This window comes from Passer domesticus, chromosome 5 (genome assembly GCF_036417665.1).
Source record: "Passer domesticus isolate bPasDom1 chromosome 5, bPasDom1.hap1, whole genome shotgun sequence".
Taxonomy (NCBI): domain Eukaryota; kingdom Metazoa; phylum Chordata; class Aves; order Passeriformes; family Passeridae; genus Passer; species Passer domesticus.
The window spans coordinates 11216961-11242855 of record NC_087478.1 but is presented as its reverse complement, the minus strand read 5'-3'; the positions used below and the strand labels follow the sequence as shown (position 1 = coordinate 11242855).

Genomic DNA, 25895 nt, shown 5'->3' with positions numbered 1-25895 from the left:
TAGATCCTTTAATTTGCATCAGCATGGAAAAGACAAGATTTAATTTTTTTATGTGACTCAAAACTATTTATAAAACAGCACTACTTTGTGTACTGCCATAAATTATTTTTTACATGGCTAAAAAAATATGTGCAAAAGAATTGTGTGACTTTTACAGCAGAAACTTAATGAAGCTTTATTTTGGGTAATTATAAGTATTTTACACATACTTCAGGAACATCATAGGAGAAATATTTTACCAAAGCATTTATGTTGTTCTTTTTTGTGAGGAAAAAGTTTTTACTTTAACACAACAACATAAAGAGAGATTACAAACTTAGATTTTGTATTAATTTTCTCTAATGTTATTCTGTGTTAAAACTCATCAGTTCTGACTTTACTCCTGTTCCAAACCTGACACTTCTGTATTTTAATCGCCTCTATTTGTGAGATATATGGTGGTATACTCAGACATAAAAGGACAATTTCCATTTAGGTCTGAAAGTAAACAATCTGTGTTCTCTTATGCTCTTTCTTTGGTTTTCTGATTAGGAAGATCATGCTTTATGTAACCCAAATTTTCCTTTGAAAAGTGGGGATAATACCTAGATATGTTTTAAAATATGATAATCACAATAAATATACACATCCACTGATTTCTTTGTTATGTGTACAAAATGTGATGATCTTCCATTTAGAATTAGGTAAGGTGATTTATTTTGTTTTCAAAAGCATGCAGTGCTTATTATATAATGTATAACTCTAGGAACACTCATGTGAACCCTTACTAAGAACCACAGAATGACAGAATTGGCAGGGAGGTGAATGTTTTCAAGCTGTGCTGTGATTAACCTGGTGCAGATTTGTCCAGGGTGTTTTTAGTCATTTTAAATATGACAGGTGTTGGAGACATACCAATTTCAGCAGACAGTATATTCCTGTACTTCATAATCTTTTCTACTACAAATATTTTCCTATTAGAGATTAGAGTAGTCCTTCTTGCAAAAAAAACCAAAAAAACAAAAAACAAAAAACAAAAAACCCAAACAACAACAAAAAAACCTACCTTTTTTAAAAATCTTATTGTCTTGTACAATAGGGACATGGAAGATTATTTATTTTCCTTTAGTGCAGCCTTTCTAATATTGTCTCAGCCTAGAGTTTTGTTAATTATCACAAACATTGGACTGGAACAGAACATGTTCCATTTACAGTCTTTCCCAAGAATATTTTTTTTTTTTTATTATGAAATGAGGGAGGTTTTGGCAAATGAATGTAGCCATGGAAAGTCTAATTCATTCAGCAAGTCAGATACAGAGAGATACTGAATTTTAATATATCAGTGAAATATGACTCATTTGAAATACATTTTTGTTCTGAATCTAATTATTTTTTATTGCCTAGCCTGGAAGGAAAATGGGACCTCTACCAAAGGTTAAAATTGGTAAGATATAAATTGAATTTGCCTTCTGTTACATTGGGGTTTTTTGTATTGCCAAGCAAATATGAATAGCATTTAAGTAAATGTATGTAGCTAGCACTTTTAAATTATTTTCTATTAACACTCAAATGTCCTCCCATAAATAAAGATCTGTACTTTAGTGAAGTACATATGACAGTAACAGGACTTTATGGCAATGGAAGCAAGCAAATTTTTATTGCTCCATACTTCAGAAAATTACAAACAAGTAGAAATTTTATTAAAATGAGTGGATGAATTGCTACTGAAAAAATATAATCAATGTGTATTTTATTTAAATTATAAATAATAAACAGCAGTTCTATCCAGAAGTTTATATTGTTGAGCTTGACTGCTTTGAATTTTACAGCAAATTGCAGAGTGTTGTGGATTTTACTTCAGGTCAGAAACTGTAATAAATTACTCATTCTGTTTTACAGTTCAGAGGATGGATAAAATATAATTTGCTGGAAAGGAATGAAAAAAAAAGCCAGTGGAAGATGGCTCTACAATAAGTCCATTATAATATCTAAATATTAAAAGTTATTATACAGAAGTGGAACATATGGGTGCAGACCGACAAGGAAAAAAACACATGTAAGTCTAGGTAGCTGGTCTGCGTAAGACAAAAAATACATAATATATAATCGAAAGTTATACTGTGTAAATTAAATGTTCTTGGTCTAACAATTTATGTAGCTGCCTTGTTGCAGGATGCCTTCCACAGGCTGAGCTATGAAAACTTGCCACGAGTGCCCGAAGTGACAGGTCCCTGTGTTCTGTGCTAGGACAGATGGTGCTGGTCCTCTTCTCCCAAGACTGAGCAGTGATGCTGGTTGGGAGGTGTTAGGGAAATGGAGTATATGTCAGAAGTATGGGTGGAAAGAGTTGGGATGCTTTTCTGGGAGGTGAAGAGTGCAGTGATAGGGTTAAAACAGGAGGGATCACATACTTAAAGTCTTAGCTTTGATTAGATGGAATACATGATGAGAGGTGAGGATGGTGTGAAAATCAAATTAAGAAAGATACAAGACAAACGGGTATCTTAAAATAGTTAAAATTTTAGTCTGACTAGATAGGGCTGGCTAAAGATGTCCTGTTTCTGGAATCTATCAGGGCATTCTCAGGAAATAGTAGTCTCAAATTCTGTCCATTCTTTATAGCAGTTCCACTGATTGGTTTGACTTCCATTATTAGGTTAGAATGAATATAACCTATATTTTTTAGTCATTTTTGAATTGTGAGTAATTTTTTAATTGTGTACATTTATATTGTGTACACTTTTGTAGACATTTTAGGTCAACTGAGTCACCTAAACACACATTTCTGGTATAATTCAGCATGCCCTGGGACATGTGCTGGGAGCTAGGGCTGTGGAACTTTGGGACAAGCTACAAAATAATGGCTTTATTTATGTGTAAAGTGCAGAGGGAACAAAAATTATTACAGAAAAGTAGAAAGCCTACTGAAATGCTTCCATTTTTTATTTAAAAGATTGCATCTCCCTTGATCCAGAGAGAACTGCAAATCTGTGTGGTTGTCAGCTGTGTGGTTTCTTTTTCTTGAGCTGTCACTATTTTATTCCCATTTATTATGGGAAATGCAGAAAGAACTCTTCTCTTTAGAAGACAGAGCCCAGGTTTGCTCTGGCTGAGTGCCTGACCATTTGCTGCAGAAAGGCAGAGCTCTTTCCCTCTTCCTTTGTCCCTCTGTGAATCCTCATGTTCTCTTTTTTGTGGATCCAGAATGTAGATACAGCCTCCTTCAACAGGAGATCGTTCTTGGGTGTTGTCTCCTCCAGGCCAAATATGTGCTTGCTCTGAGCATTCACAGACTGTGGAAAATAAAGCATGCCTGGACTTTTCAAAGTTCTGGAACTTATGATTAGTGGCCTTTATTGTCTCTGGCATGGTAGATGGTGTTTGGTGATGGATCATTTCAAAATTATAGGGTATTTAGTAAATATAATCGTTAGCACACTATCATTTATTGAAGCTTTCTGTTCTGCTCCTGTGCCAAAAAAAAATAAATGTGAGTTTTTGCTTATGGCTGGACAAGATCTGTCCTCAGGGCCAGCTGGAAACCATTTACTTTGTAAATTACAGTTTCCTAAAAAAGGTCAGTGGTAACCACAGTACCCTGATGTAGAGTTATTGACAGAAAATTATCGCTGTGTTTTAAAGGTGGCTTCTGTGGTCTTGATACTGAGTTTTAAATTAGGTGGAGTTTTGAAGTTAAGGAAGTCATCCACATGTCCAAATTAAACAGACTTTTGGTTACAGAAGCTTGTGATGGATCCAACTATATTTATCATGGATGCAGGTCTTTGAACAGATGAACAAGAAGAATTTGCTATCAAAAAGGCCTACACATTTCTGTACCTTAAAAAATCTTTGTAAACCCCAACTGCATTCTGAATCAGCTAAAAATCTTTAAAATGAGCTGTAGCAAGTGGCTATAGCAAGTTCCAATAATTCTATGGTAAGAACATAAAGCCAGAAAACCTGGAAGAAGTGAACAGAGACAGCTTGTTGAATACTCTGAGGAGCAGGCAAATTACCTGAATTGTATTAGCAAGGCAATTAAATGCTAGGGGGAAAAGACACATTATTAGTAATTTTCCTACTGATTTTTCCATTTCTATCTAATGAATTTATAGTCCCTGGGAAGTTGTGTAGCTAATATGAAAATACCCTTCTATAAACCACAGTGGCATCTTTGCTGTGTTTTCACGCTGATAACTTAGTATTAACTTACATATCTTAAATGCAAAGTTCTTTGGAAGTGTTTAAGAAAAAATTCTCTTCAGTGACAGGATATGGGATAAAATTAGAAAGTGGTTTTTTTTTTTTTTGCTATTAGCCAATTACCATATCAAGTTTAAACTGCTGCCATTAGTGTATTATTTTGTAGTTATAAAAGTAATTACATTACAAGCATGAAGTTTTGCTCATATAAAATTTGCTTTAGGAAAAGTGATGAAGGATGTTATTAACTGTGTTCCTTTCTGGTTTCTTCTTCATACTTAGAACTGCAGATTTTAAGTGTTGCATATCAGATATTTCAGCGTGTGATGGTGCAATTCAGTACTGCAAATGGTTATGGATATGCAACATTTTGTCATGTAAACATGTAGAAAATATTATGCAGAAGTGACATCCATGTGTGTTATATTTGAATCTTTGAGGTTCCTGTTCTTTTCACTGCCCTAGCTTTAAAGTATCAGTAAATGCTACCTTGCTAGGAGCCCCCTGGGCCTTCTCCAAATGAACAGTCAGAGGTCTCAGCCTTACTAATAAGGAATGTGCTTCAATTCCTTAGCCATCCTTTTGGCCATTGTTGGACTCTCTCCAGGGTGTCCATGTCTCACATGAACTGGGGAGCCCAGAACTGCACACAGTACTCCAGGTATGGCCTCACATGTGCTGAAGGAAAAAGTCACCTCTCTGGATTTCTTGGCAACACTCCTAATGCAGCCCAGGATACCACCCATCTTCTTTTGGCAAGGGCACATCACAGGCTCAGGTTCAGCCTGGTGTTTAGCAGGACCGCCAGGTCGTGTTCTGACAGCCTGTTTTCAAGATGGGCTGTCCCCAGTGTTCCAGGGCTTTGAGTTGTCCCTTCCCAGATGCCAGATTTTGCACTTCTTGAACTTCATGGGGTTCCTGTCAGCCCCTTTCTCCAGCCTGTCAAGGTCCCTCTGGATGGCAGCATGACCCTCTGGTCTATCAGACACTGCTCCCAGTTTGGTGTCATCTGCACACTTGCTGAGAGTACACTCTGTCTCATTGTCCAGGTCATTAATGAAGATGTTAAACAGGACTTGCCCCAATATTGACCCCTGGGCTATACTGTTAGTTACTGGCCTCCAACAAGAGTCTCACTGACAATAAAAAACAAACAAACAAAACCCATACCAAACAACAACAACAAACAAGCTAACCCCCCCCCAAAAAAAAAAACCAAAACCAACCATGGTCTTAGATTAATGTGGTGTTCAGTACTTGATTCTATTCAAATCAAAGTCCATCTAGATGTAAAAAAGCATCTTAGTTCTTCCTGATTCTGTGCATGTAAGTACATGTGACTGAGGATTTGGAGGTTAATTCTCTTTGTGACAGGATTTTGCAATATTTTCAGGTCAGTAATATATTTCTCAATATGGTTGTATGCTCCACTGAGCAGAGAAGTGGGCAGGAAAACTAAAAGCCTTTATGATCAGTGTGAGAGGTTTAGTCCTAGTGTGAAAGTGTGCTTGATTTGTTAGGAATCACCTGCATCCCAACTGTTACTCATCTATTTTATCATGAAGAGTCTGAAAACATCTTGGAAGAGTTTTCATGAGAAGAAAAACTAGGCGAGATCCCAAACATTTTTGATTCCTGGCACAGTATTTCTGAAGCAGGAGAATGTTACTGATTGACTCTTTTCTAGCCTACACTTTAACTGAATTCAAATGCATAAAAAAGAAAAGGAAAATGTTTTTGTTTTCAAAATAAAAAAGTGGGGGTTTATGTTTTGAGACTATAATGCATTTATTATTTAATTAGATAATACATTATTGAAATTGTTGATGCAGCCTATAGCAGTTGGAGTGATTTCTTTTGCTTTAGAAAATGACTGTAGTTATGGGTGAGAGCAATTTTGTCTCTAGATTGGTGACGAAAAAGAAAAACTGGCTAAGAATAAAAAGTATTTTGGTCATGGTTTTGGCTTTTATATCACAGGATAAAATAACATTCTCAATGATACCAGCATGCAAATTGTTTAGTGACAGAATTTAATTCAGTATCATCATGAATTTTGGGAGCTAATAAAGAAAGCAAGCCAAAATAAACTATACACAGCCACATCACCTCCTTTATGGGTGTTGTACTTAAAAACATCAAATCCTTCTATGATTGTTTTTCTTATGTATTTGGGTACAAAACTAAATTAATTGTAAGGTTTCTTGTGTCTTGAGCTAAAAAAAAGTAAAGAACAGTTGTGATAGAGTCACATCTTGTATACAAACAGCCTTCACTGTCACATTATTTAACTGAATCTTATCTAGTGTTGATATCTGTTGGAGTATCAGTATGTTGACTGCCATCCATTTTCATTTATCTTACTAAATTCAATTGCTGTCTCTACAAATCTTGCATTTTCCATTTTTGTAGATAATTAATGTTTTCTGTAGGCTCAAAATCAAACATTTTGTCTATTTACATCTACTGAGTGCTACTTTAAACTAGTTGTGATGAATCATATATGAGAGTCTACAGGGGCTTTTAGAAAACATTGAATTTAAACCTGTTTCTTCTAGCTTGAAGATACCCAATAGGTTTTTTAAAGCATGAAATGCATTTAAATCAGTATGCTGTTGATATTTAGAATAACTGCATATGTTTTTTATTGAAACTTACTGGCTAGCTATATTTATAATATTGCCTACTTGTGCCGTTCTTTTTAAGTGGATGGTTTAATGTTGCTGCAAAACTATCTATTTTCTTTTAGAGATTGAAAATAATATTGAGATTCTTTTCCTTTGACATTTTTTCTGCTGAGTTGAACTGTCTGTTCAATTATAGGCTACCTTTCCATTTGAAATTATCCGAGCTACAGCTCTGACCTCATCTTTCCAAATAAATCCAAGATTACACAGATTTTGGCAACATGCCTTTATTGTTAATGTTAAAAAAGCATTTATTTTAACTGTGGGTTAGGTCTGTTCATCTGACTAAACATGTTTGTGGGATTTTCTTGATAAATTAATTATCTGCAATTTAAAAAAATTTGGTTTGTGTACTCTTTGCTTTGGCCTGCGGTGCATTCATTAAATAGTAGTCTTTGTCTAATATCTGCATGTGAATGTTAATATGATTCCAGCTCAGACTGTCTTTGGCAAATCAGTGTGTTACTGTGCCAGGGAATATGAGTGTGTGAGATGCATGGATTGCGGCTCAGCTGTTTGTGGTATTCCTCCACCTACTCATTGATCATGGAGAATCATTTGTCTTCCATGTGTGACTGGGAACTGCCTTTAAATGCTGCCATTAATATTCATAGTGCAGGAGCTAAAATTTCCTCAGAAGCTTTTGAAGTGTTTTATTTCCAGTATTGACACACATAGCCATTTTTCCTGTATACTGTCATGGAAAACATGGCACAAAATGGTCTTTTCTGTGTTTCATGTGGCTGTATAGAGAGAGGGCCACTGCCTCTGTACAGCACTGTAGTTCATCCTTTAAGGCAGCACTCCTAGGACATGCACTGCATGTCAGGAAGACAAGGTAAATGTCTTCATGCAATTGTATCATGCAATTATTTCCTGGCAATGGACAGAGAAAAAAGAGAAATCAAGAGAGAAGTTACTGAAAGAAGAAGAGACCTAAAGAGCTTATAAAAGAAGAACAAGGCCCATGATTTTCTTTTAGACATGGAAACTCTTCTGGGACCTTTTTGATTAAACAGTACAAAACCAGAGATGTCAACAATAAATTGTGTTTTGTGGCTGTGGTGTTTGATGGAGGTTGTGCTTTACAGTACATTTTTGAGAAGCTCAGAGAAATAGCAATTAACCCTGTAATGCTGAAGTTTTTATCAATTGTTAGTAATTCCCCAATATGTATGTTTTTCAGATATATTATTGTATTTTTTTTTCAGATATATTATTCTATTATTTTTCTTCTGCTGCCTCCTTCTGCACTACCTTCATAACTCCTGTATGCTTTTTCTGTTCATACAGTCTTTTCTCAAAGAATATGGGTCACTGTCAGGAGAGCACACTAACCTATATTATCCTTGCCCCTTGCTCCTATTTCTATTGTTTGTAGTTGCAATTTCTGCAATTATTGTTGTCTGTTCTGCCACATCCTCAGTGGGAGTGTCTCTTTTGGAGTCCCCAGGGCCTTTGAACAAGAGCAATTAGACCACTGCATGTGGTCCTCAGTCTTATCCCACTGCTTTTTCAACGGGTATTTTTTGCTGACCTGAGAGATTAAAGACATCTCACACAGATTTTGCCTTATATTTTTCTTTTGTCTTAAATTGTTCTTCAGGATTGTCTTTTCTACCCAGACTTACCCTGCCTTAAGCTAGTATTTTTTTCCCAGCACTGACTCTTTGCAGAAATTAATGGAACATGGTCTATAACTGCATATTTTCCTACTCAGATTTTCACTATTGGCTGTGCTGCCAATAACAGATGTTCTGTTGTGGTTTCATTGCCTGTCCTTTTCAATCATACCCAGTGGTTCTGTATTGAGATAATTCCCCCGAATTTGAGAGGAGGAGGACAACATTACTTAATACTTGCTACTATTTGTGGCAGACTTTTTTTTTTTTTACACTTTCAGCACTTTTAAGTTTCCAGAATATGCCCTATTTAGTGAACGTTACTGGCAAATGGGATTTTCCTCTCTGTTCTGTCTTATCAGGATTAACCTTTAACAGTGAAGATAATGCTTAAGATATTTCCAGGAACAGGGATGAGTCAGATACTGTTGTGTTTTTGCTATAAAGATTTTGAAGAATATTGTGGAAGAAATGCCTAAATTACCCACTTTGTCAGCAAAGCACCATTAAATATATTAATATCTGAATAATGAAGGACATAAAGGAATGCAAATAATAATGGGTTGTGTTTGCTTTGAGATTCTTTGGCATTCCTACCACCCTTAACATCTCCTGATTTTTTCCTTTATGTTGTTGTTTTATTTCATGTTAGCACTAAAGCACTGAATGCTTTGCCTTGTAGAACAAAATAAGCTGCCTTTGGGACTCGTGGCTAAAGCACCAGAGGAATGCACAAACACCATAATTGTCTCCAGATCTTTAAAGGAGGAGAGTTTCTCCATGGAGTCTCCCAGAACTTCTTCCATGATAGTCAAGAGAAATTTAAATTTTTGCCCTGAATTTCTACTCTGCACGTACACATTTCTTAGTATATTATGTAGCAAGGAATTTTATCTTTAGAGATTTCATCCATTTAGCTGAGGCATTTTTACTGCCCTGTTACTGTAGTGTTAGAATGGTCACAGGTTTTAATCAATGCGTATTCACATAGATAGTTGTTTGACAAGGAGGTGCTGTAACGTACATCTTACAAATGATCTGAGAGAAGTGTGAACTTAGAGAATGTCTCACACTTCTGAGCTTTCAAAAGCACACTTACCTTAAGTTTGGGTGGGCACTGAGGTGCTGGATGCAGACCACAGCATCCTTCATGTGATCTTCTTCACCTAGAAGTGATGGCGTGTAATCTGTGTCAAATTGAAAGAACAACAACCTAAAATTCTTCCTAGAAAGATTTCAGCTCTGCTTGCCTCAAAAACCAAACAAGGCAATTATGAGCATGTGGAGCTGGATCTTGGGAACCAACCATGTCTTGGCTACTTATCATTTCAAGGCACCTTAGGTATGGAAGAGGCAGAGGCTGAGTTATTCATTCAAGACTGAGGAGGAATACTGGTAAATCAGCAAGTGAAACCCACCTTCTGTGTTTGAATCCTACTTAGCATAACAACTGCCATTCCTCTTTTTCTGGAATTGTATTTTAGGTTAGTCTTAAGTTTGGTTTTTTGGTCTACAATAAAACAACATGAAGTCGATATAAAAATCTTAGAAACATTTTCTGGGAATATTTCAGGAAACTGATAGATACAAAGAACTGTCAATACATTCAAGAAAAGTGGGTCTTGGTCACAATCCTGCAGCTATTTCAGTGTGAACACATAACTGTGTTCACATAAAGACAGCTTCTCCCCACCATATTATGTACATTTGTGTCTATCGATTTTTACTGCATAGTTTCAAACATTTGCCAAAATATTTCACAAGAGTGTCCAGAACAAATTGTCAAAAACAATTACTAGATGAAGGATGCTGTCGAACTAATGTCATTCTGTAGTTATTATTGGCAATATACAGACATCTTTGTAGGCAGATAGTCCTACAAACCAACAGAATTATTAGAACAGATGTAAACAGCATGTTTTTCCTTCTCAAAGTATCAGATATTTAAAGGGAAAGAGTCCCCTTATTAGCCTATCACGGTGACAATTACACCATGCTTCTTTACTGTCTGAACTGTTTGCTCTTTGTGTCGTTCCCATTCCTCATCATCTTTGTCCAGATCAAAAGTTTCTGGATAAACAGGAAGCTTGTCTTTTGGGCATTCCTCATAATAACTTCGAACATATTTTCCAACAGACCATCCTTTGTATTCCTCAGGCATTTTGCATTCTAGGCCATTGTAGTGAACATTGTAATGATGCTTCAGCCAGTAGAAAAGATAATGTATGTTGTAATCACATCTCCAAGGATTTTCTCTCAGCCATAGTATTTTCAGAAAGTAAAGATCTTCCAGTACTCCATATTCCAAATTCTGCAAGCTGTTGTTTGATAGATCCAGCTCCTCTAAGTTACTGAGGCCTGCAAAAGCAGCTAATCAGTAGAAAAATGGTTATTGGTACCTCATAAAGTTAACTTAGGAAAAAAGCATTAGTATCTGTGACAGGAAAAATATGCATATCTAGAAGAGGAAAACCATTTTTATAACTTTACAGATACTGGTTTTTTGGGTTTTTCTTTTTTTGGCTAAAGGCTATAAAAGGATTTCTCAAACACTGAATTTTAAAATATGGCACGTGCCTTCAGAAGTGGGAAATATTAGGTGTTGCACTGCTGGTAAAGCTATAAAACACTTCATGAGTCTGCCTGAGTGTAGAATAGAGACAGTGGAGGTGGATGAATTGCTGATTTGCTGATTGAATGCTATTGTTATTGTCATGATACAGAAGTACAAATATGGAAACTTATTATTAGACAATGTGCAGGGTCAGAGTTTTGTGTGTATATAGGTGTTTGTGTGCATGTGTACAACCTTCAAATTAATGTTTTAAGATTTGGAATGGAGTAAACATGGAGCTTCATAATAATGCTTCTGAGTTACATTTCAGAGAGCAGTTCATACTTTTTGCAGGGATACTGTTTCATTTAATAGCAGAAGTCTTAATTTAAATAAATCAACTATGTCATGTTAAACCTCAGAAGTACCACTTTACTGACAGTAACTCTTTCTGGTGCTGTTTAATTGCCAGTGTGGTACTAGATAAGGCCCTTTTTGCTTGATACATTTTCTTTCTCTTTCACTCAGTTTATCTCTGCTATCGTAATTAAATCCAAATGAACATAAGCTGTAAGCAAATTGCCTATAAGGGCACTTGAGTTCTAATAAAATATAACTTAAAAGCAATTCCATGTAGTGATTTTTAACCAAAAAGCGTTTAATTCCTTTAGGTTTGTCTGTTATTTTATTGTATGACATAATTGAAAAGTAGCCTCCTTATATGTAATGTTTCCTTAGATGTAGCAAAGATATTTTAAAAATCATTGAACTGCTTAGCATTTTGGAAAACTGTTAGCCTTCAGGTTCCAGAATTACCTTTTTCACTTGGTTAGTTTAGTATTACAAAAGGGCAACTGAAATGCGTCTTTCTCTATTGATTTTCATGATGAATATGTTTCAGTGCAAACCTTTACTCTATGAATTGAAAGGTACAAAAGGTAAAATCTGCACCAGCTTCTAGATTTTTAAATCCTTCGCCTCCACCCCCCCCAGTTTATATCTGATAGAGACAGTATTTAAGAAAAGAGAAATAATTTTAAACGAGTATGTAAAATTATTCTTACCAGGATCAATGTATGCTATTCCATTACTGTTTAGATTTAATATCTTCAGTTCACTGACATCTTCAAACTCCTTGGCTCGTAACTGTTGAATTTTGTTGTTGGACAAATCAAGTTTAGCTATATCTGGAGGTATGTTACCTGGAACTTTCTTTAAATCTTAAAAAATGAAAAAGACATAACTTGTATCAGCTTTAGATTATTCATACTGCCTAGGTATTACAGTTGCCTGCCAGACAGAGTGTTGTCAGTCTAACATTTTTCTTGTTTTCTTTCCCTTTTATCCCCTCTTCTAATGCCAGCATGTTTTTTCAACTTCTGAATTACATCCTTTCCTTACTTGCACCTTTACACTTGATGTGAAAATTGTTCTTTTCATTAGTGCTTATAGTAAAACCTCAGTGGTTTGTATTTTTATTTTAGTAGAACTAGACCATTCACATAGGTATAGGGTAAGTAGTAAAGATACTATACTCATGTAAAAAATGTGTGTGAAGGGCTTGATTGCTTAAAGAAAAGAAACCAGAGTAACTATATAAAACACCACTAAGGCAGCAGAGTGGCATTTAGTCTGCTTCTCTCTTCTACTTCTGTAACTGGAGTTTCCAAAGTAGCCGAGGACCTCTCAATCATCAGTGTCCATATCCTTACAGTGTTCCACGCAAAGAACTCCAGAAAGAGCAGCTCCTACTCCAGTAGTAAGGGCCCATGCTTGAGAAGTGCAGACTGTGGTTTGAACCCTCTCAGGGTAATGTTAACAAACCTAATCTCCAGGATTATTATATTTGCTCAATGAGTGTTCTAATCCTGCGCTGTCATTACAAGAAAATGAGCAGTGTCTCTTGTTTGACCATCTTTAAATGCATGCAAGTAGTTTCTGGACTCTGTGTGGTCACTGCACTTCTGAAGTTCTGAAGATATCTAATGAATCAGGTATTTTTGAGACTAAAGCAACATACCAGAGTCTTCCTGCCTTATATCTGAGTATGAGCAGAGATTTGGTATTATAAATACATAAATATTATAACTACTCCAGCCTGCTGTGGTTAGATTGCTTCCTGCTTCTGCAGATGTCAAAGTTTCAGGGCCTATTTATCACCAAATGAATGCAAATAATGCTTGAATTTAGAGGCTTGGAGAGTTTAGCAGTACTAGAAAGCAGATTTGTTTTTCAACTGTCCTTGAAAATACAAGTTCTTTGTAGAAATGCAGACAAATTGCTTTTTGCTTTTGCTTCCATATTTTTTTGCCAAACAGAATCAAGGGCATAGAGTATTTCATTCTGGAGTATCACAAGATCTGGCATATCACGGGTCTGATGAGATATAAGCAAATTATTTAAAAAAAAGAGAGAACATACACATGGATAAATGTATTTTTAAGATGTTTCTTTCATGAGCTTTCTGACATAAACTGAAAGCTCCTGACCTGTTGTCATACCTCTTTAGACATACTCAGTAGTGGCAGAGTGACTGCTTGTCATTCCATTCCTTCCATTGTAAAGGAATAATGGATTGCAGATTTTCATGTCATCTTACTGGTTTGGCAACTGATGCACTATTTTTTTCTATTCTGAATTCTTGTCCATATAGATTTAGAGAAATGTTTGTGTTTTTCCTGGATTTTCTGATGAAAATTCCAGTGAAATTGTGCATCTGCTGTACAATATTCATCTACAAAGACAGTAAGTACAATGCTTTAATCAAAGATTGCCATATGTTTAGAAATACCAAATATCCATGGGATATCTGCATCCAGCTGTCAAACATATGCACAGTAGATCTAGTACTTCCAAAAAAGTATTGAAACATACAAAGTGTGTCCATGCTAGGCATGCAGGAAGTTCTGGATTGACATACTCAGTTCTTGACCTGAAGGAGGGAGTCCCTGTACCTTTTAATACTCTTGGGTAGAGTTTGAAATAACTTTATTCCTCCATTATTAATATTAAAGGCAATAAACCATGTTTTCAAATACCGTAAACCTCTTTGAAACTCCCATGAAGACCAGATCACATTGAATGTTTCTATGAACTTAGGGAAAAAAGTAAAATTTTTTTCCCCAGAAGTTTTTTGGTTATATTTGTGTATTCAGCTCATCTCTTTGAGACCACTAAGAGGGGAGAGCTCTAAAGTCAGTCTTTGCTTATATTAGGATTATTATTTATGCCTGGGCTTTGTTCAATAACACCTTGCTGAATAGTAAGAGTGATATAATTAAGATCTATGAAGGATAATTAAGATCATAACCTATAATCTAATAATTACAATCTTATCTAAAAGGAAAGGTAAGATAGGTGAATATGAAATAATTATAAAAGCAGCATAAATCATTAATTAAAAGATGTAGTGGCTGCATGGTAAAAGAAAGAGAAAATTGAGCCAGAGGGACAAGAAAAGAATTTGCAGGGTGAAAAAAAGTAAAGAATACAGACCATTTTTATGGCAATATACAGACATCTGTATGTATTCTACATATATAGTAGATAAAATGTAATCAAATACTGAAATCATGAATCCTTGCTATTTAGATATTATCTTCTTATGCTAAATTCTGAGCTTTTCTCTGGCATAAAGGTGCAAGAGTAAGGATTTTACATAAAATCAAGTCACTCTTAAAGCAGATAGAAGTTCAGCTGAATAAAACATTCAGGCTGAGCTCTGCTAAAATTGGGAAAAAGGTCTCACAATGTTGGCTGCTTCAAGCAATGATTCTTTTTTCAGAATTGTTATGTTAAAGAATTATTCTCCTCTGAATTGTTTTTTTGTTTGCTTTGTTTTGTCATGGGATAAAATATGGGAAATATAAAGGACAAATAAATGTGCATTTTCATGTTGATATGTACCCCATCTGGTTTACCCTTAGGGCTTAACTGTGGCTCTTAGGGGCCTGAGAAAGATTTAGAGATGGAATGGATCCAAGTGTCTGTAAAACATTTCTTGAAGTCCCTTCAACTTTGAATTGTTTGCTGGGTGCTGGGAAGAAGAACACAGAGGAGGTATTTCTTTATGAACAAAAACATACAATTTTTTTCCCTTAGCAGAAGAAGTCTTGTGGAGCAAATGTGAGGATGCAAAGCCTTTCCTTTGCAATCAAGTTCCTCTGGGCATTGAAAACACAGCTGGCTGCTCCAGTTCTGCTTCACAGGTCACTTCTGTTATTGCTATCTTTGTGTTTGTACAATGGAAGGAAGAAAAGACACTCTGCTTGTCTGTATCAGTTCAACAGTTTCAGCAGAGCTGTAATTTGACTGATTAGTATGTTTATAATTGTACAATCAGACTAGTAACTTAAGTAATATGCTTAGTTTTATTCCTGTTGATTTCTGTTAGATACATTACAGCACTAAGGAATATCTGTGGAATTTGGGCTGCAGAGCAGAGGGAAAATGCAGGAAGAATTCCTACTTATTGCTGATAGTTACAAGAGAAAAACAATAAACAATTTAAGTAAAGCGAGTACTATACTAAGTTCATTTGCAGTAAATAATGTGTGAATAAATGTAGAAAGGATTAAATAAATAGAATATTAAAATCTTTCATTCAGTTATAATGACAGATACAAACCTTTTCTTCTGCAGTTCAGTGTTGTCACAGGAAATACATACATGTGGCACAAAGAGGAATCAAATTCTGGTTTGGCAGGTTCAGGCTTCTCCCGTTTTATGTTTTTGGGATCCTGCCTGTCCTCTTCACTACATAGCTGATCTGCTTTTACCTGCTTTAACTTCTGATTTTTCAGTTCTATTGGGTGCACACATTTGGCATAATTTCCCAAATTCCTGTTTGTTGGAACCTGTAGCATTGTAACAAGAGTTTCTAGTTCACAGCTGCAATGCCAGGGATTGTCATAGAGACGTAGGTAGTTTAGACTGGGTGTATAAATAAAAATCTCCTCAGATAAAATCTTAATTTGGTTATGCTGAAGTAAGAGTGTGGTAAGTTTATCCAAACCATAAAAAGCCTCGCTCTCAATTTTTGATATGTCATTCTGTTGTAAATCCAGACTTTTCAGCACTTTATACTTAGAAAACATATTATTCTTTAGTTTACGAATTCTGTTTCTTGCTAGCAGCATGTGTTTTATATCCTCTGGCCAATCAGGTGCCACAAAAACCAACTTTCTTTCCTGACAGTCTAAGTATTTCTCATGAAGATAAGTGTAAATATCACATGTTAGGTCTCGGGCCTTGCGCTTAACAGTGCTAGATGCTCTCCTTAAGATGTTTTCCCTTTCATTGTTTCTCAAACTCCTATTCCTTGTCCTCCTACAGTCACATGCATTACAGAGAAGAAGTAGTAATATAATAGTAACCACTTGCATCCTGTCATTCAGCTGGCCCCAGTTCTTTTCTGTGACAGCTGGAACACTTGAAATATTTTGATATTCCGAATCAGTGTCGTACAGATCTGGGGAGGCACAGCTGGGGTATGTGGGATCCCTGTGTTGGAACAAAAGTAAAACATTAGAACAGATGGAATGGGCATTTCCATTGAGGACTGTATATAATATGCAGTCAAGTACTCAGTCATCACACCACTTGGAACTTCACAAATACTTTGAAGATTTAATGTCCTGTCTCTTTTTGTTTGTTAGTTTTTACTGACTCTGATCTACTGTTTTTCATTATGATTAAGCATGGGAAACTATATGGACCAATTTCTCACTGAGCTTTGTTAGGAGATTCTCATGCGTTCAGGAAAACAGCATCAGGGTGGACCATTTTGTATTTGAGTTAATCTTGGAAGATGAGCTCAAACGAGGAGTTTGAAGCTGGTCTCTTCCGACTTCCTGAGTGCTGAACAACTGGAACATGTACAGAGCCAGACCAGGGAAAGCCATCCAGTGCCCATCAGGCTGCCAGTTTTAGGTTGTGCTCAAGGGTAGGCTTGTTTTCAAGTCATTTTCTTAGGATTGTTTACCCCAATTTTTGGGGTTTTGTGCTTTTGTCACAGTGAAAGCACACTGTGTGATCTGCTGTGACCATGGTATAGGTTATTGGCCCAGATAGATTGAACCTGTATGAGGAATTCTTACATTTATGTCATACACTGAGGATTTGAACTGTTCACCATTGATATGATAGGTTTTTGTCTTGCTTGGGTTTGTTGGTTTTTTGGGGTTTTTTTTGGTTGTTTGGTTTCTTTGGGGTTTTTTTGGGTTTGGAGTTTGTTGTTTCATTTTGGGTGTTATAGGTGAATTAAAAATTTTGCAAGACTTAAATATCTGTGAATGCCAGGGATTAAATATAAGAATTGCAAACTCTTTCTACAAACTCTAATTTATACCAAGATGAAAGATTTTTTTTCAATTGCTGTGGCTATTTGGGTTACAAATCTTCCTGACAAAAAGTAGAGACTTGTGTTCTTGACTACGTTGAAAGTGGAGTTTAGTAGGATTCAGAGATAATCTGTGAAGTTCTCACTGGTTTTCTACACTACCAGGGCAAAATTATATATTCAGTCTCAATTAATTTCGACAAACAGGCTTTAAAACTTCACCAGTCTGGGAGAAGTGTTTTGTTATTATTATAAGCTTGGAGTTGTCAACAACAATATGTTTTAATCCTGTATTGTTTACAACTTCCTTTATTCCTTCAGCAGCCACTTGGGCTTTAAAAATGTCGAACTAAATTTCTTGATATTTTTAAGAGCTTTAATTTGAAAGGTGTCTAAGAATGCAATCACCATTGTGTATTTGTCCATTTTTTTCTCAGCTTAACATTTTTAATTTTATCTTGCTTCCATTAATTTTCTCTAATGTTTTTTCATTGCTCTTCCTTGATGGAAAAACAATGTTTGACTTTGCTTTAATTAATCATTTTTTAGAATAGGCAATGTTATAAGCAAATTTTTCTTATAATAAATCAGTCTAAGAATAACATTAATATTTTGTTCAGAAATTACTTTTCTTAATGTATTAATGTATTTATAGGATATTTCTAGTGTTAAGTAGATATTTAAAAATAAATAAATAAAAATAAATAAATAGAATAAAAATTTATAAAATAAATCAATAAATAATTATCATTTGTAGTCACTTTTTAGTGAAGTGTATATCCAGTGATCTAGCCCAGAAACACCAGTATTTATACACAAGCTTTTGAAAATTACCATAGGTAAAATACAACTTAAGAATTTCAAACAAATATGGTTTAGAATAGTCAAGTTAGTGATGCAAGGGCTGCTTTTCTCCCCTTATCAATAGAACTAGTAATTTCATAATAGAAAACAATCAAATTAGTGAGGAATGCTTTGCCCTTGATAGACTCATGCTGGCTTTTCACTGTCACTTTTTCATCCTTCGTGTGCTTGGACAGGACTTCATGGAGGATTTGCTACATAACCTTCCCAGGGACTCAAATGGATCTGACTAGCCTGTAGATTCTTGGACCTTCTTCCATTTCCTGAAAATGGAAGTGACATTTCCTATCTTCCAGTCATTAGGAATCTCCTCTGACTGTCATGACCTTTCAAAAATGAGCGAGGCCTCTCAATGACAAGAGACAGCTTTCTTCCTCTTGGATGCACCCTGTCTCATCCCATTTCCTCAGGTGCTCCCTGACATTAGCTTCTTCCTACGATGGATATTGCTTCACTCTCACAGACTCTGCTCACAGGCTCCAGCCAGGCACCTGGGAAGCCTTCAGACAGGCCTTAGCTGTAAAAACCGAGGCTAAAAAGTAATGGAGTAGCTTGTCCTTGAAGATTAACCCGTTCTCCTGGGCTCCTTTGCCCTCCAGGGCTGTCTACTGTGAGGTCCTGTTAAACAGATCCCTAAACTAGCAAAAATCTGCTAACAAGTTCAGGGTTTTTTCTTCTACAGTTTGTCCAATTTTCTTCTATTTGGATTTTGAACTTCCCATTTTCTCGTTTCTGTGGCTGCAGTAAGCAAAGCCATTCAACTTCATTCAAGCTGACATTCATTCAAGCTTGCATTCCTTCACCTGTGGAAGAACACATTCCCTAGACCACTTGTCAGCCAGCTGGATCAAGAGATTATTTTCAGCATACTCTAGAAGTGTCCTGGATTGTTCATGCCCAGCCATATTTTCTGGCAGCATATAGCAGTGGCTAAAGTCTCTCATGAGTATCCAGGATAGGCAAGAGTAAAGCTTCCTTCAGCTGCCCAAGGGTTTCATCCACCATCTCATCTTGATCAAGCAGATCAAGCAGTCTGCAGCAGATCCCTACCCCAATATAATGCTCATAGTTCTGACTTCTAATCACTACAAATAAGTTCATAGTTTACTTGTCACCCATTTCAATGCAAAGCTTGGGCTTGAATTTGCATAGAGTGCAGCTTTCTGGGCTGTCATTCCTAAATATTCTGGAACTTTTCATTGCACCCCTTCAGTTGCATGTGCTATCTCTCTGAACCTCTGGAGTCCCAGTGAAATCACAGCTCTGTACCTGTGCATGGACTTCAGTCCCTGCTGGTTGATTCCCAAGCTACAAGTGTTTGTGTTCAGACACTTAAATAGACGCCTTTGTGCTGCTTTTGCATGGAAGGTTTCAGAGATTTTCCTCATCACTATTTCCCCAGCTTTCTAACCACTCCCTCTGCCTTCACTCCTTTCGAGGTTGTGGTTATCTTCCATCTACATACCTGTTTTTACTGATATATCTCCTCTCTCAAATCCTTTGTTGCAGAGATAAATTTCAAAAGCACTTTCAAACTTTCCTCTTTAGGATTGGCTGGTATTGAATTTCCAGTTATCTGGATGGTCCTTTTGCCTGATAACTGAAATAGGGAAAAGGTGATCACAACATGGAAAAAGACACAGGCTCAACTATTACATTTTCATTTACAAGTACTCATTTTTGCCTTTGCGTTAAATTGACATTTATTGTGAAACATTTATCATACTAGGAGATTTGTTCCCTTTATATAAGAATGGAACAATATGAGTAGTACCTGTTCTGCAGGCCAAGAAAATATGGAAGCCTTATAATTACTCAAGTTTAATGTTCCACCTAGAAAGTAGAACTAAACAGGAAACATTGTGTAAATTATATTCTATTACATTATATTACTGGTTAGAGAAATATACCAGAGTTCATGGAGAAAATTCACCAATGGTTTTAGATACCATTTAGGAATCTGGGTTTAGCAAAATGTGTTAACATGTGCTCACCTTCAATCATGTGATAAGTCTCTTGTGCTCTGTAGGTCTGCAGAGTGTAGGTATCCTTTAAAATGATAAAATGACCATACTTCAAGTTAGGAACAGTAGCATCACATGTCTCGAGTATTCTACTTTGAGGTTTCCAAAGAAAATGGCTGAGATGTACAGAAATTATTATGATGATTTAAAGATACTCAGATTTTTTTCCCTTACACATACATACAAATATAATTATAATATACTTCTGGGTATTTTTTTATTATTCAGCCAGTTTAAGTCTATTTCAATCTGTTGTATAGACATAGTACTTATTGAACTCTAAGACTATTGACAAGGTAATTAAAAATAAATATGAAACTGTGTTTGTTTTAATCTTACAGAAAATTTAGAGGCATGTGTAATAAAAATACTCTTTTTTGAGTTATTTGTAGGATTCTCTCTGCTATACAAAATGAAACAAGTGCCCCACAGATTTAATTTATATAGCAGTTCTTTTATCTTTTTAGTATATCTAAAAATATATGCTAGATTCTCTTATGTATTGCATAGTTTCACACAACTTTTAAAAGAAAATTATATCCAGAAATTTCATGTGCATGTCCAGTTCCTCATGATGATGTAAGAAGTTTGGAAGTCAGATATGTTGTTAAAAATTGATCCTCAAGAGAGGATTGTGGGTAGGTGCACTGTGTGAGCCAAGGCCTTGTGTGACAACTGCAAAAGAAAGAGTTATTCCAATCTGATATTTGGAAGTTCAGTGAGCTGAAGGCAGAGGAATTAACAGTCATTAAATAGTCTGCCTTTCCTGTTTCAGAGGTATCCCTAGAGACTCAAGGTCTGCCTGGCAGGTAGAATTGCTGGATTAAAAGCTGCCATGGAAGAAATGAGGTGAGCTGTTCACAAGAGCAGTCATCACAAAGATGTATACGGATTTGAAAAATAGCTGTACACTGTTCCTCTTTGCTGTGAGGAAAACAAATGTATGTCTTTCAACAACACCCCCATGAGGTTCAGAAACATGTTTTTCTTTGGCGTTTGCATAATACATTTAAACTTTTGTTTTTCTTAGTCTGAAATGCCATATACTCACATAACTAACATTTGTTTTGGCAAAGTTTTGCATTAGTGTCTCCAATTCTACCACTCATCTTATCAGTATTACTTTTATTATAATCTGTGTTTTTTCCATGTTGGCTGATATTTTGTCTTTTTAGATTTCCATATATTTATGCTGAAGTTTGGAACATAATTTTTTTGAAGTGTAAATAGCAAATAAAAACTCTCCACTGACAAAAGACCTTTTGCAGTTATCTTGTACCTTGTAATATGAAATTTTCCAGTCACACATTTTGTTTCTGATTTAAAACCATAAGATTACACTCTTTGTATTGATAATTTTTAGACAAAAAACAAAACTCATTGTTTCTGAGATTATGGGGCTGTACAAAAAGCTGCTGTCTTGTGAAGAATTTGATAGCAGGCAGATTTTGTGAACATTTCACATGGCAATCCTAAAAGCATTAGCTCAGCACAGGTTCTGTGTACTATGGTAACTAACACAAAGTGCTTAGAGGTGGCAGTATTGCATTTCATAATGCTGCATGTGAAGTTTGCTGTGGTGTATCAGACATCCTTTATTGCAACAAGGAGCTAGTGAAGTGTAGGGGTCATTTTTTATTCTCTCATTCTATTCCATACAAACATTTTAGCCTCCATACTGCACAACAGAGATACCCAGTTAAAATTTCCCTCTGAAAACTTCTGTCAGATATGGTGAACATGAACACTGTCCATCAGAAATAAATGTCAGAAGGTGAGTTTGCCAGATTGCTTTAAAACAATGATCCTGAGACTGCAAATGTCAAAATTAATTGAAAAACCAGTATGACAGAATTCCTGCAGAATTTAGGTGTAACACAACACAAGGATTTTTGGTAGTCTCTGTGCTCCTTGAGTTTAAGGAAGATGTCACTTTAAAAATGGAAAAAGAAGGCACGTGTTAAAATTCTCAGATCATTAAAAATTGGTCATATGACCAGTAAAGGAAATCAGTATCTCTTTGAAATTATTGTGAGGTTTTGATCACAGTCTTCAAAATGCAGTAAGAAAGGCTTACCTGTGTCTTAAATTATGCACCCTTGCAGCAACATATACATTGAAAAGACTCAGAGCTACCAGAGTGTTTATCCCAGTCTCTCAATTTATTGTCTGTTTTATCAGATATATTTGGAAGTATACTTCTCCAAGTTTTATTTGTCCCCACTCATTTCTGTGGGATATCACACTAAAATGCAAAATAGCTCAGCCTTCTATGAAGAAGGATGCTTTAACTTTTGTACTTATTATGAATTTAACTTTTCCATTTAAAAAAAAAGCACCACAAATAACACATGCCTTTATATTCTAATATCTCATCCTAAGGCACATTGTTGGGGTTTTTTCCATGAAAAGTAATCTTATGTTTACTTTCTTAATATTTTCGTATTTTTTTACAAGGGCATTCTTTTTACACTTCCTCTTTGAATTTGTGTTCAGTATGTATTGAAAGCATAAAGTCAATTCCAAAAGTAAAGTCAATTCCCACTCTACATTGAAAGCATAAAGTCAATTCCAAAAGTCATTATGCCACTCCTTAAGCAGTCAGCTCCTCAGTGGGAGTTCCCATCTTCTTCAAAATGCCTAATTTTGCTGACTTGCAGAACTGCATGACTACGACTAAATGTCTACCAGAGCAGAAGGTCTAATTCTAGGTTTTGATTTTCTGCTTTCATTTGTGGTGCTTGTGGTAATTGTTATTTTTTCCAGTTAGAAATGTCATTCAGTCATATGAATAGTTTTTAGTATGATATAAATTTGCAGCTGGAAATTTAAGTCATTTCAGTGTACAGATTCTTGATTTTACAGAGTGCTGTTGGTTAACATTTTGCACTTAGACAATTTGCTTTCTCTTAACTAATGTTTAGTATAAAGGAATGTTTTCCAAAAGCACTGATCAAAACCTAAAAGTACATTACTCACTTTTGTAACTCTTTCAGTTTTTCAGATTCTTTTAATAGTACTCTTCTAAATAATTATACTACTTGAGAAGTTTGAATTACACATTTCTGCTTTTAATATCTTTTGATAGAGATCTGGTTTTCATTTCCAGCAGGCACTGCTTGTAAAATCAATTGCAAAAGCAGTCCAACAAACTTACACTGAAAAGTCATACTTGCAAAGTATGCACAAAGAAGTTCCAATTAGTATAAAAAGTATGCTTTTGCAGTTGCTTAAGATAATTTTACAATGTTGCTGGTTTCATATGGTGAAATATCTTGCATGATAGTGCTATTCCCCACTAATGTGCAATACAAGAGCAGAGAAAAAACTGTAGCAGAAGAAATGGGCTTTCAAACTTCAGCAAGTAGATAATTCCATTTCATATTGAACATCTTTACAGTAATTTTCAGAAAACTTTTAACTATGACATTTCATGTACTTTTGATTCTGTATCATGCCCTTGTAACAAATTACTCTATTGGTTTTTGTGGGTTTTTTTTTGCAAAGCTTCCCCAGTTTACAGTAAATGCGTCTGGCTCACTGCAGAAAATTCACAGACAAAGGTTTACCATACCTGGACTCTTGAAAAGGCTGTCACAAGATCATCTGTTTGGAAATTCCAGGTTGCACTCAGGTTTGTAGTTCACGTCTTTCTTTCATAATGTGAAGCAGAGGATCCTTTATATGACTGGCAGCATCCTGCATTCATGGTATACTGAGGTTGAGCAAGCACTGCAGCAGCCTTCCAGGGTTTTGAATTACATGACTACAGCTGTTTAAGTTTTACTGAGGAATAATAGCACTATAGGTTTGGATCACTTCCAGCAAACTGTCAGATCTATAAACAGCTAGTACTTACTGCATAATGAGAACAAGGCTTGCTTTTTGTAGCCATAAATAGACTAATTTTATGTCATGATTAGTTGGGGGTTTATATCTGGAGCTTTAAAAATGCAGTTTTTACTAAGATATCAAAAAAAAAAAAAAAAGGCCACCCTGTGCTCAAAAAAATACAAATTTACAGTTGATTTCCTGGGAAGGAAGTTAATTAAAAAGTAAACTGTTAATGCAGTTTTACATTGGTTTATATATAAATTGAAGTCATATTTATAACTGCAATCCAAAAATAGTTATGTTTTGGATTAGTTTAGTATCCTACTAAACTTGTAAAGAAAACAAAGGTTTTAGAATGCAGTACTATTTTAGAAACATTCAAATATATACAGTATCTTGAAACATATTCCAAAAGCAATATGAAATGCCAAATTGTAAGACAATGAAAGTCTCCTAATGTTTAAGTAAAGAGTCACATAGTCATTTCTTTATAAATTGAGAAGATTCTCCATATAACAAAATGCATGTGAAATGGTAGAGATGGAGTCTGAGGAATAGGACAGTTTAACTTTCCATCTAACAAAACCTTTCCAGAACAAAGGATGAGGAAGCTGGGGCAACAGTCTTGTTCTGATTACTCTTTATCAAGCGTCTGTTTCTTGTTCATGAGAACCATGCTGAGATTGTTGTGCAGTGACAGGGTGAAATTTGAAATGAGGGCTAAGGTTAGAGAAAGTTAAGAACTACCTACCTCGAGTTACTTTTTCAAAATGCCAGTAATTTGCTCTGTTTTCCGAAAGCATCATTCCTGCTTCTTTAGAAGTGTCATCATGAGCTGTAGGGATGTGCCTCTAGAAAGCATGATCTAACAGTGCTCAGGGAGAAGTGATCATCATCAAACAGGGAAAACCACAATCCTCCCTACCAGAGGACAGTGGGTTTGCTTGCCAGTGTATTTGAGAGCCCTGAAAGAAATTCCACAGCTTTCTCCATTTTTGGATTCTGGAACAGTGCTTAATGGTTATGACCAAGTACTTAAGTGAACAGTTAAAACCAAAAAAAACATCACATTGCATCACAGTTGGATAAAGGATTTTAAAAATATTTTTTCCCCTCACTGGATGAATGAAACCAAAGGGAAATTTTGTAAGGCTAACATTTCAGAATTAGTTGGAAAACTGTAGAGGAGTTACACTATTAACATTGAAATGATGCTTAAAATATTCTATAGAATGAGTATTTTTAATGTTGGTTTTGGTTTTTTTTTTTTAATTTTTCTTTCATTTTAACATAACAGTTCTTTTTATATGAATTGTTCTATTGCCACTACTTCTGTAGGATTTGAATGGTTAATTAGAAAGCCCATCTGTAAAGTGTGTGATTATGTTAAGGATTGTGTGAGTAGCAACTTCAGGACCAAGGCATTTAACTAGCTCATTAAAGCAGGGGCAGAAAAGTGAGAATTAAGCAGACGTTTTCTAGTCCATTGCTAAAAAACAAAGCAATCTTTTCTTTGACTATTATGTTCATACATGGCAATAATACTGGATAAATTGTAGGCATGGGGGTTTTTACATAAAGTCATAGTAATTAAGATTTTATCTGTATGACACAGGCAGTAAATATTTTTGTTAATGAGCTTCAACATATTTTCTTAAAAATATAGAGATTCTCTTGTGTCCTGTTCGAAAGGTACCCTATAATACCATTGACATTCTCAGAGCCCCACCTAGAAAGCATAAGATGTTTGTTCTCCTTCTGAAGTTGAACAGTGTTTGTGGAAAA

General features: G+C 35.5%; 2 protein-coding genes across 5 annotated transcripts in view; one reads left to right on the top strand and one right to left on the bottom strand.

Annotated features, from left to right (window-relative positions):
* FBXL13 (F-box and leucine rich repeat protein 13) overlaps positions 1-25895 on the top strand; it is a 61754-nt gene that overhangs the window by 3411 nt on the left and 32448 nt on the right. Inside the window, 2 exon segments of the mRNA XM_064421532.1 lie at positions 1879-2045; positions 23784-23917. Of these exon segments, the coding sequence (XP_064277602.1) occupies positions 1879-2045; positions 23784-23917 (301 nt within the window).
* Positions 9951-25115, bottom strand: LRRC17 (leucine rich repeat containing 17). Of its 4 annotated transcripts, none has more exons than XM_064421949.1 (7): positions 24862-25115; positions 23851-24062; positions 20247-20301; positions 19718-19852; positions 15676-16550; positions 12113-12268; positions 9951-10864 (listed from the first exon to the last, which is right to left on the bottom strand). In XM_064421949.1, exons 5-7 carry the CDS (start codon positions 16430-16432, stop codon positions 10461-10463), a joined length of 1317 nt encoding a protein of 438 aa, XP_064278019.1. In that variant the 5' UTR covers positions 16433-16550; positions 19718-19852; positions 20247-20301; positions 23851-24062; positions 24862-25115; the 3' UTR covers positions 9951-10460. The 4 variants fall into 4 exon arrangements, with proteins under 4 accessions (XP_064278019.1, XP_064278021.1, XP_064278022.1 ...); XM_064421951.1 differs by having other exon boundaries at positions 23851-23975; XM_064421952.1 differs by lacking the exon at positions 20247-20301.

Bases quoted from the DNA above. Each gene is read 5' to 3' on its own strand.
- LRRC17 (XM_064421949.1), bottom strand. From the start codon at position 16,432: ATGCAAGTGGTTACTATTATATTACTACTTCTTCTCTGTAATGCATGT. The intron at 12,269-15,675 runs GTTTGTATCTGT...TCATTTTTTAAG, and splicing joins ACTGAACTGCAGAAGAAAAG to ATTTAAAGAAAGTTCCAGGT. The intron at 10,865-12,112 runs GTAAGAATAATT...TCTACTGATTAG, and splicing joins AATAGCATACATTGATCCTG to CTGCTTTTGCAGGCCTCAGT.